The sequence below is a fragment of the Aptenodytes forsteri genome, unplaced genomic scaffold, assembly GCF_000699145.1.
Source record: "Aptenodytes forsteri isolate BGI_AS27 unplaced genomic scaffold, ASM69914v1 Scaffold69, whole genome shotgun sequence".
Lineage (NCBI taxonomy): Eukaryota > Metazoa > Chordata > Aves > Sphenisciformes > Spheniscidae > Aptenodytes > Aptenodytes forsteri.
Window position 1 is genome coordinate 1,809,996 of NW_008795885.1, and position 11,979 is coordinate 1,821,974.

Below are 11,979 nucleotides of genomic sequence, written 5' to 3' on the forward strand. Positions count from 1 at the left end.
CTATTGGACTCAAATATCAGCTTTTCTCTCAGCATTTCTGCCTTCTTTTACTAGCACGAGTAATAGCTTCCTCCAGTCAAACAAGTCTGTTATTTAAAAAAAGCAAGGAATTCTTTTTTTATATTGTCCTAACACTCAGTAGCTCTTGTGCTTTTTTCTTTCTCTGACTTTTTTTTTTTTAAAGGAATGGAGAAAACAGACATTAGTCACAGCAACAAATCATTTTTTGATGTGTGTGTTTGTTGTAATGGGCAGTAATAACTCCAGACAAACTACTCTCAGCAAAGAACAGCAAAAGGCTAACAGTTTGAGCACAGGTCTAAGAGACTTCAAGCCAATTAATGAACGGTGTGGCCTCTCTGCTGAAATCAGAGAGCCCACAAGCAGGGCTTCAGGAGTTTGCAGCAGTAATGAGACCACTGAGGCTGTTTTCTGTAAGTTTGTGATTCTGCGCGCTGACAATGATGCAGATGAATCCATCCAGATCCAGAACCTGCTGCAGAATAAATTTTGTGTTAAACCTGGCATAATCTTCGCACTGATACCTTGTAGTGAACATGTCTTGGAAAACTTAAGTGATGCTGTGCATGTCTCAGCATGGACTATTATGCTACTGACAAAATTTTCTGAATGGATCTTGGTATGTGTTTCAGTCTTACACCTCCTTTGTCAATGCTCTTAACAGCATAAATTACAACTCTGTGATACCTGTGAGGCCACTGAATAACCCACTTACCCAGGAGAAGACTCTTTTTTGCTTTGCAGGCTGTTAACACACTGTAAGAGGATAGTCCTGGCTTTGCAAAACAAGTGGAGAAAATTTTCCAGGAGTCTAGATACAGGCAACAGTGAGAGATACAGAGGGAGGAAAGGATGAAACAGAAACTAGAGCGCTTGTCATAGTGAAAAACAGTGAATTTAGAATAAAGCAGAAGTGATATTCCTTGCTCTTGTCTTATAAAGGAAGGGAAATTCTTCTTTTGACAAAACGAATGGTAAAGTTCTCGCCAAGGCATGTTAATTAAGTATGGCTGAATGCATGCCGTATACGAAGGCATGCCTGGCACTGTAGCTACTTAGAGGTACAAAATGCTGCCAACCCCAAACCCTAGCTATGTTTGGCTTTGCGTTGTGAGCTTTGCCAGACATGCATTGTTTTCCATGACCAATGTACAGCTCTTCACATCTTGTAGCTGATACTGAAAAATATTAATAAAAGAGGAATACTAGTCATCACAATGAAACTAATACATCATGAAAGGCACTCTATGAAATATGCTGCTACTTTGAGAAATGGGCATTTCAAAGATATTTTATTTTTGTTATATTTGGGATTTTTTTTCTATGTAGAAAACATTTTCTGATGTGTTTTGTTATTTCAAGAAACATTTTCTTGGCTTATTTTGACTAAACTTTGTTTGACACATTCTTTAAGGGAAAAAAATAGACAATTATATTGGAGAGAATAGTGTGGGAGGCTGTGTTTGTCTCCAAGGCAAGTGTTCTGAGCTCAAGCTAGAAAAGGAGGAGAGCCACAAACATGGCATTGTTTTGAATTACTTGCATTTTATGCACTTCAGATATCCTAGTTCTTAAGCATATTTGAACATATTTAAGACAGCTCTTCAATGTTCCTTTTTCCTCCTGTATTTGATAGGACTGCTAGCCATGATTTAATAAGCCAGCTTGCATTAGATTTCACTACAGTTTTGTACTGCTGATGTGGAATGTAGTTACTAAAATAGCATTGGAAATCTTTGCTTTTTCTGGTGGAAATTAAATTAAACATGATAATTTATTATTTTCTGAATGACTGACATCTGGCTATTCCAAATGTAAGGACAGTCAGCTCTGAGCAAAACTGTTTGTTCCTTGCAGAAGAGAAAAGGCAGAGAGAGGGGCCTTGGTGTCTGGATTAGTGTCGATGCCGTGCTTGTGGGAGGTAGCTGATGTGATAGCTGTGCCATTGCTTGCATGCAGTGTGATTTTGGACACAACGTTTTGTGTTCTGCCTCTCTCCCCTGTTTTGCAAGTGAGGAGAATAACAGCTATATATTTCTGCCTCAAAAGTTTAGGGCAAGAATCAGTTATGGACACACCACGTGCTTCATCCACATGCGGGCTGTACCCTTGTGCCACAGGAAAGCAGATCTGTGGAGCTGGGGGGCTGCTGGGTGTCTGCAGCCCTTGCAGAGTGCCCTCGGTGCAGCCAGTCACGGTGCCTGGGATGGCAGAAAGTCCTGAGCAGGGTAGGGGGTTTCTCAGCTAATCGCCCCCCGTGTCCCCTGCGCTGCGAGTGATGCCCATCACCAGCAAGCAGCTGCCTGCAGGCAGAGGGGAGCTTCTGACTCCTGCGCTGGGGAACAGGTGACTATAAGCTGGAGGGCCAGACCTCTGCTCCCCTCTGTCTCCCTTGCCACGGTGGGGTGGCCAGAGCTGCCCAAGCTCCTCAAGGAGAGCCACAAGCACTGCGAGCGTGGGTGGAAGGTTTTGGCTGTGGGAGGCTTTCAGAGTTTCTCCGCCAGTGCTGATTCATTGAAGTGCTGTCTACAGTATTTTTTACCTTTTTTATTTTTCCCACCAGTGTAAATTTACTTTTTCCTGTGATGTTTAAAACGGTAAACGTAAGACAACCTGTCTATAGCATACAGTCTATAAACCATACCAATGGGAGGATTATGCAAAGAAGAGAAAAGGAAAAGAGAATGGGAAGAAGTCTAAGAGAAACAGGAGGAGTTGTGGTCTGTCCTGGGCTGTTACGCAGCTAAGTGTTTCCAAAAAGGGAAACCAGTTCTCAGGCTTGGACCAAACCTCAGCAACCCAGAGACTCCTGTTCTTGAGCTACTGGGCTGCTGTGTTGTTGTTGCTAGTTATTTCTTCTGCCTCTATAAAACCATTCCTTCTGGCTGCTCCCAGGAGACACCGGTTGCTTTGCTGGCGAGAAGCCCATACTTGCAGGTAATATCCTACTGTGCAGCTCTCGGACAATGTTTGAGGGTTAAAGTCCCCAGGTTATTTACGCTTTAATGTTGTTCTCTTTCAGTAGCTAGTTCAGAAAAAAAGTGTTCCCGCAATGTTACTGTCTGCTCATACTGCTGCATACTGCCTGCAAGACCCACACGGACAGCTATCTTGTATACTACGTGCCTACAAATAAAAATTGCCGCCTCATTTTCATGCAGAAATGTGTGCCTTGTCACTACTGATCACTGCCTACCCTCCTGCCAGTCTTACCGGGATGCTTAGTGTGCTGCCCTGCCGGCTGACAACTGCCTGGCCATTAAGCAAGGGTCTGCCTGGGAGTTGCAGACTCCAGCCAAATGAAACTCCTGTTACTTGTCTTCAGCCGCGTTCGCTGCCGACCGCAGCTCTGCCATACCTCTCCTGGGCAGCTGCCTCCATGCTACATGCAGAATTCCCCGAGTACTGCAGCAGAATGCAGTACTTAAAAGGGTGTGCGGGGATACTCTGGCAAAGGGAAGAAATTTGTATCCTGCGCTAAGAAAAGCCTAAGAAATGCGTATGTCATCCAGCTGTGACCTGCCCCTGCTCTCACACTCGTGGATGCAAGTGCTGGAAAAGCAAGCTGGGTGGCCCTACCCTGTCTTTGGTACGGTAGAAGAAAAACAGTTCAGGAGTTGTGAGCGTACTGCTGGGTGAGCAATACTGCACTACAAACCGAATATATGGAATTATGTCTAAAGCTGAATTACTGCTCTCCGGGAGAAGCCAGAGCACTGTTGCCATGACTATCACGTTTGTGAGGGAGACTCTCGCCTGCATCTCAGAGCACTGTGCAGCCGGCCGCCTCTGCACTGTCTCCTTCTGGAGGTCCCAAATGTCACTTCTGCTCTGTCCTGGCAGAAGTGAGCAAAGGGTCAGGGATGGAGAGAGACTTCGGGGATGCTGAGCATCGTGCTGGACATGGGTGAAAGGCTCCTGGCCCTGGGCAGGGGGGGGCTGCGGTGGTCCCCTGGTTCAACAACAGTGTTTGAAGAAGGTTATTAATGGTTGGAAATTGGATGTGCCCGATCAGACAGGGAAGGACAGTGGTGAGACTGAGGGCTGGGACAGCAAGACAGCAGACTGGAAAAATGCTCTCTGGCATGAGTCTCAGCCCCCTCTCCCCACAGCGGATTAGGTGCTCAGAGATCTCTCCGTGCTTTGCTACGTTCAGCTGTTAAACAAGAACAGCGATCCTTATGTCGCAGGAGGCTACTTATATTTTATTTACAAATTCTTGCAATAGAAGGCATTGCACAATGGGAAGTAGAGCTGACACACTTCATAAGCCTAATAGTGTATTTGGCTTTCTCTGCAATAGGTTATTAGTGATTTTAAATTTTCATTTGCTCTGCCTGAAGGCCTGTTAAGACTTCCCCAAAAAATGCTGAGACTTATTAATTGGAATAAGCCATTTCCTGTGGTTTTTTCTCTTAGAAGTACAATCCTATTGCAAAATTTCTGGTGCTTGTCTCAGATGTTTCTGGATCAACTTAACCTGTGGAAAACATGAAGTCTTATGGCTGCCACCTTGCCCTGCATTGCATTCACCCCTTGGAGAAAGGGCAGGGTAAAAGCAGCAGCTCTTCCTTCTCAGAAAACCATCAATATCTCATTTGGCTTAATGACGAAAAGAGGAAAAAAAAAAACCCAAACCCAAAACTGAGATAAGGCAGCTTTTCCTCAGATTTCAGTGCTGGGGACGGTTTGCCTGTGCTCTCTGGCTGACAGCCAGAGTTGGGGGGTACCCACTGAAAGGACAGTGCCTGAGGACCCAAGGTACTTACTTGGCATAAATCCAAGACATTTATAAATCTTAAATAAGCTAAGGCAATCTGTGGAGAATAGTTTTAATAAGCTCAGTGTGGTTAGCATTAAAAACCAAGCAAACAGCTCCAATCTGCTCTAACTGAATCTTCTGAGGCATGCTTGGGAGAATCCCTAGTAAAGTGTATTTTAGTAATCCAGCCTGCAGAAGAAAATGGAGTAGATGCTCATATGCTGCGGCAGTGGAACAGGCAGCCTACATAAGGAGGGAATTGGTTACATGGGTGTCTGTTGCAGACTTGCTCAGAAATGCGAAACCTTCCTGTTAAAGGCAAGTGCTGAAGAGCTTGTGGGGTTTCCTCAGGCAGGTTGGGCATCTAGGTGGGAGGATGCGGGGCAATGCCCAGGGGATAGCTCTGGCCGACGGCAGCTCCGCAAGGAGAAGAGCCACCACCAAAATGACACCGGTTTTTCTTATTAGAAAACCTCCAGACAGGCAGAGACACCCCTGCACAAGGGAACTGAGAAACTCAGTAGCTGAGCCTTATGTCATTTAAAAAAAACCAAACAAACCTCTGCCTCCTAACCTAGAATTAAGCCAGGCTTGGAAAGAGTTTTCCTGTTAGTCCATGCCCTCTGTTTCTTCAGGGTCAAGCTAGTGTTAGCAATCAGAGGCAGATTAATGGAAGAGTCCCTAGTCACAACTTAGTAAGAAGCTACTCCCAGAGATCTTTTTGCTAAGAGGCCACACACTTGCCTCTGACCAGCTGCTTATGGAAATGGTTAGAAGGCAGAAAATGAGAGCAGAACTCCCCAAGGCACATATGCGCATGACTGCGTGCGTATGCACACACAAACCCACGTGGCCAGAAACTGCTGGGAACTGCGATTCTTTGCTACAGACAGAAAGGTTTCTGTATATATATGGCAATGTAAAAGGTCACAGCTAGTCTGAACTGCTCAGTGTCTCTGCAGACTTCCAATGACAGTTACAGCTGCAGATGACTAAAATGTAGGGACGCTTATAGCACTTGCATCTGAAGCCAAGGACTGAAATACTGCCGGCATGCTCCCAGCCACTCAGCAGCTTCTGCAGAAGCTGCAGCGCGCAGCGTGTTGCAATCCAGACCGTTGCCTAGCACTTGCACTCTGTTTAGTTTGCTCTCTGCGCTTGTGCTGCCTGGTGCTTACGGTAAACGGAGTATTTCTCTGATTACCCCTGGGCCCCCTGCCTTCTATTGACATCTATTTGAGGAAAAGTAGCTTTACCACATAGATGTTTGCTCCCAACCATTTTGGACCCCCTGAAGCCTTTTGAGCTTTCCGTCAGCCCAGAGTGCTCCCTGGCTGATCAGCTCCGTAGTTTTTCTCTGCAGTGAATTAGCGGAGGGGTCTGTACAAATGCCTGGGAGTTAAATAGGCATATTCCCAAGTATCATGACTAGCCTAGTAGGTTTCGTTGTAGGTGAAATGTCTGTTCTATACTTGGAAAGCAGAGGATGTTATGTATTTTTTATTCCACCCACTGTGGAAATCTTGTGAATTCAATAGCTAAAATTCTGTATATCTTTATCAACACTGTCAGGCCCATCCTTTCCTTGGCCTGGGAGCAAAGAAAGGAAAAGAACAGGGGGATAATACACATGGGGTAAAAAAAGGGCAGTAAAGAGACCGTGAGCAGCCTGTTCTGGAAGTTTCACATCTATAATATACCAGAATGGGTATAGCCTGTAGGGCAGGACAGGCTTCTGGTGTCACAAGAGCACAACCCAAAGTTTAACAGAGCAAAGGATTAGTCAAACCAATCGACTGTAAGCAAAGTCACAGTGCATGCCCAACATATCTCTGGTAGCGGATCACACCATGGCAGAGCATGGTTCAACCCCAGCATGGCTGACAACATGGACACGACTGGCTCTACCTAATAATGGCACGGTTAAAGTATAGTGAGCTAATTTTTAATGGTAAGCTAATTTTTGATGCATTTGTTATCTACAGTTTAGCCAACTGTTGACTTAAAACAACTGTACTGACGAATCTGAGATTATTTTGTAAGTTGAAAATGTTGCTTTGGCAGAGAATTTTACTCTGGCAGTTGCTTTTGTTACATTTAAATTCTGCCATGTTAAATTTACAAGTTTTACTGCTCAAGATCTGTTATGCAGCCTAGGGCAGCCTCTCCCAAAATGCCGGGCTATTGTTACTGAAAAGGCTACGTATGGTCCTGCACTGGCTCGCAGGAATGTGTTTGGATGTATGAATTCAGACATGCAGGTCTTTTACAATGTATGCTAGGGATTGCCAAGAGAGGAATACAATTGGGTTTGTCTTCTTGGAGGGAAATTCAGCTTTCACAAGCTTGGCAAATACTGACTTAAAAGCTAGGTGCACATCTGCCACTGATTTTAACAATAGAAATGTTGGAATTTCTGAAAATTGCAACCTCCGTCAATGTACTTTCAACCTCTTGAATTAGCACCAGAAGCAGCAGAGAGAGAGGAAAGGAAATTTTGCAGCTTGCACATCAAATACCAGAATAGTGAGGAAAGACGTAGACTATTTAAAAACCCTGAACTCGCTTTATGAGGATATCTGTAAACTTGCTTTATTTGTACCTTTTAGAAATACCCACATCATGTGGAATAGCACCTGTCTCCTGTAGTGTATTTCCATTACTAAACCACTGTGTGTATTTAGGGAAGCTAATCTATAAACTATTTCCATTACATACAGATACATACATACATACACACGCATGTACAAAGGTATAATTTAATAGCCTATAAAATTAGTATGATTTGTACAAGTTTTTTACAAATTGTAAACAAACTGATTATCGTTTTCTTCTTATTTCCTTGTTTTTGTAGTACAGCTAGAGAAAATTAGTGAGCCAAATATTGTTATGGATTCTGGGGGTAAAACCCTGGCTCAGCTGACTTCACTGGAAACAAAATGTCATCCTTACACTCCAGGGTGAATAGGCAGAGACACTTATTTCCTTTTGAGAAATGAGGTACTTCCCAGGACCAGACCTCTCTGTCTTGGTCTGTGTCTACACGCGGGCTGCAGATGGTTTCTGCTGTCGGCTGTGAGTTAAGTGCCAAAGGACAAGGAAAGCTCACAGCTTGCAGGGGTTCAGCAAACCCGCCAAAACTTTTTAGTTCCTGCACACTCACATCTCCAGCCAGCTCGTAATCTCTCTTACAATTTTAACACCAATCTGCACCAAGTTTGTCTGCTTACACAACAACTAATCAATTCAGCTCCCAAAGTTTTGTTGACAGGACGATACAAGCAAGAGTTGCCAGTTAAAGAAGACACTTCGTCATCTGGCTTGCCCACAGTGGACTTGCATACGAAGGGCTGGGGTTTTAGACCAAAGGGTGAACATCTGGATCACTACCGCCACCTAAAGTGAGCAATCACATTTTAGGAGACTTAGCCTAAATATGCAACTACCTCATGCGTGCAATCTCCCCAACCCGAGCACGTGTCCAAGGCCAGTGGTGCTTGCTGTCCCTGGGGGAGAGAGGGATGTTTTGTGACGCAGCACGTGCAGACGTTGCTTAGGCTCAGGCAGGGTGAGGAGGTGCTGCCGGTGCCTCCAGCTCTCGCCCTGGCCCCGGGGCGCAGGTTTGCATCCCCTGGCCAGCTCACATGGTGCAGGGGTCTCCCACTGCCACAGAGAGTGTTGCAGCCCCTGGGTGCAGATGTTTCCAGGGTGGGTGTCTTTGCCAGTCCTCGCGAAGCTCTTCTGCTTCGTATGAAAATGCATAAATATTCATGGCTAAGAGTGAGTGACAGCGACTGCATGTAGCATCACTGCGGGCATCTGTGCCACCACTGGGGCTGCCAGAGGTGTGGGCATGCACTGGCAGCCAGGAAGTAAGACACTTGCTTTACTAAAGTAAGTTTGGCAGCAGATGACAGGAGTTTGCCATCACCACCTCTTTGCCTGGTGGTCAGGGTGCCTCAGGGAAGACCTAGGATTCAGGCTGTGCTTCAACAGGTATTTCAGTCTATTGAATAATTTGGCCTCAGCTCACATGCTGGCATTTGCTCACAGATGCCTTAGGCATCTCTCTACTCAGCTCGTCATCTGCTCCAACTCCCCTTCCCCGGAGCCTTCCTGATCCTATACCCTATATTCCCTTCCTGCCCTAACTCTCAGCCAGCTCTGCGTAGGGGACTGAGTGCCAGTTTAGGTCAGACATGAGCTGCATACACCACACAGAGCAGCTGGAGTGCATGTCCACCTTGCAAAATGCAACACATAGCTTCCTGAGTTAGCTCAGGGCCTAACAGAAGTATAGTCATGCTGGGCATACCGCCTAGTGCATGATGAAAAGCAGGATAAAAAATTTGAGGAAATCACTGTGTTAATGTAGATATATTGCTTCTAGTGCCAAAGCTAACAACTGAGATGTGGCTGAGGTTTCTCTTTGCTGTATATAGCCTGCCTCGAGGAGAAAGCAAACTCTGCACCATCCTCTTCTGTCCTTTGGGATGTAGGGATAAAGAACTGAAGGGATGAAACTAAATAATACAGTGCTTTGCAACCAGATCTCTTGCTGAAAACAGAATTGGTTTCCCAAAGTGTTATCAATGGCCGTCCTGAAAACCCTCCTGCTGGTTCAGACCAAGCACTCCATCAAGCATTGCCTGGTGACCTGTGAGTTTTTCCTTACGGTATTACCATTTGTACACAAAATGAGCGTCTTCAATCTGGAACTAAGGCTGTGGATGCAACAGTAAAACACTGGTCTGTGACACACAGTGCCACAGAGGTGTGACCCAGGCATCGAGGGGAGGACTGCTCCACACCAAACCATAGGTGTCTGCAAGGTGGGTAGCACATTAGTCCCTCGTGTATGTGACAAATCTCTTCTGCCATCTCCTGTGAATAGCTGTGAGGACAAGAATACCCCAAGGTCAGAACTAAGTCATCGCAACACGTTATTATTCCACTTAACACCATTCTCCATTGACAGCTTTCAAAAACAGAAGAGTATATTTCAGGGAAGAAAACTGCAAAACCAATCAAGCATCAAGGCTAACTGGTCTTTTCAATGGCATGGGCTGCATTTGAGGGCACCACCAAAAATCCCGGTCTGACAACAATACCCCTCTTCCCCGGGGGCTGTTATTCCTACATCCAGCACGGGACCACAAGAGAAGGGGAGGTAAGCCAGATGAAATTGTCCCTGGCACCATGTCCCCACACTAGCAACCAGATTGACTAGCTACGAATGATTAAAGTTGGAACCTTAAAGAAGGAATCAGTATCTCTTGTTTTGCAACGGTGCTTCAGGTACACTGGGTCAAAATAGTTGCTTTTTACCTCTGGGAAGCAGGGCTTAGGTCCATTCTGGGAGTCAGAAGATAACTGCAGTGGGGAAGCACTGGCTGGGGCTGTACCTGGGACCTGTTGCTCTCAGTGCCCCTCCAGAGCCAGGTACTGCCAAGCAAATGCCGCCTCCATGGGGCAGCGTGGAAGTGTGAAACATGTACCACAGCGGTTAGGATGCAGCCGCATTGTCAGACCTCCCTAAGTCCAGTCGTGTCCTGAGAATGGCCTTTATAAAATATAAATATGATTAAATAATTGTTGAAGATGTATGTATATCAAGATATGAACGAGAAGGATGGCAGCAGGAGAAGTATAACTCCTGTCAGATTTTCTTTAATAATTTATTTCTCTGCTTAATTCATAGATGCCGACAGCTAGTGACTCTAAGGTAGATTTCTGAAACATCAAGGCAGATCTATTTGCCACAGGAGACAGAGATTTTTATTTGAAGAAGAAGCCCGGTGGTCCGACAGGCTGTGTGCCTTGCAGCTGCATGCCAGGGTTCATCTTCTGCCATGATCCAGGCGTGAGATCTCTGCAGAAGCCGTTCCCATTCCTCTCTGGCCTGCCTGCCCAATTTTCCTCTCGTGGACTCTGTCCCGGGACCTTGGCCTAATTCAGATCCAGGAGGGAGTGGGGACATGCCCATGTTTGACATCCATAGAAGCACTGCTGCATCCAGTACTTCACAAGCGACCATGAAGCTCTGTAGTTTGCAGGTCCATCAGCGCTGACTGCGCTGCATGCCACCTGGCCTGAAAACTCCAGGAACTGAAGAGGAAAGGTCTGTCAGATTATCATCTCCATGTTCCCTCCAGCACAGAACTGTTCCCTACAGTACCTTATGTGATATGATTTGCACAGCCCAGTCACAAATGACTCTATCAATGAGCTCCCACAACTTGTAAATGATTTTTCTGGCTTGACAGAGCGTCCCTACCAGGATATTATTTTTGATGCTAAGCATGCGCTTTCCTCCCTTCATTTTCTTCCCAATTGCTGTTGACTAAAGCCTGTAAAAGTCTTCAAATAATTCCTCTGTTCCACTCATACCTCGCGAAAAACTTCTCTATTCTTCTTACCCCTACTTACTTCTAATTTACACACAGTTACATCTTTTAATCTCTCTCCATAAATTAATACCACCGCTCCTTAATAATTTTGATTGCTCTTCTCTAAATCCCCATCAGTTTGTACATCTTTTATCTCTCTCCATAAATTAATACCACCGCTCCTTAATAATTTTGATTGCTCCTCTAAATCCCCATCAGTTTGTTTTCATCTTTCTGGTTCTGAGGTTTGCAGACAAAGCAACTGGCAGCCGTCTTGCCGGTGCAGGGTACAAAGGGACAAACAGCAACCCAGGCTGCGATATATTGCTTCTGGACATAAAATTGCAAATTGCACAATTTTCTCTTTTTTTGGTGGTGGGGGTTTTTTGTTTTTTTTTTTTTTGGGGGGGGGCTAATAGATTGCGTTGCAAATTGATGTCCAAATTACTGCCTGTTAACATCCATGGGTCTTCTCCAAGTTTGTTTCTGCATACGGTGTCCCTCCTTTCTGAGGCTTGCAGATAATGTACTCGGCTGTGACAGAAGTTACATTCCCTTCCTTGGGTGCAGCTTTTTTAGGATCTTTCTTCCCGTTTTTTATTATAGGAATGAGCCAAATGTTATGTGCTAAGCCCATAGCAAGCCACGTGCAACGTCAGAAAAAGCAAATTTTATGCCAAACAGCGACGCTGTCCAGAGCCAGAGTATCCTCTGCGCTGCAAAAATCGGACATTTCACCCAAAATTCATTAACTAATGAGGCGTATATATGGTATCTTTTGCCCCACGGCGTTGTCCTGCCCCCCCC

At 45.3% G+C, this 11,979-nt stretch overlaps 1 protein-coding gene across 1 annotated transcript; it reads left to right on the forward strand.

Annotated features, from left to right (window-relative positions):
• The first annotated feature begins 247 nt into the window (after window positions 1-247).
• On the forward strand, window positions 248-852 carry TICAM2 (toll like receptor adaptor molecule 2). Its single transcript, XM_009284199.1, is given in 3 exon segments — window positions 248-618; window positions 620-731; window positions 733-852. Coding segments are annotated over 3 exon segments (603 nt in total).
• Window positions 853-11,979: the final 11,127 nt, after the last annotated feature.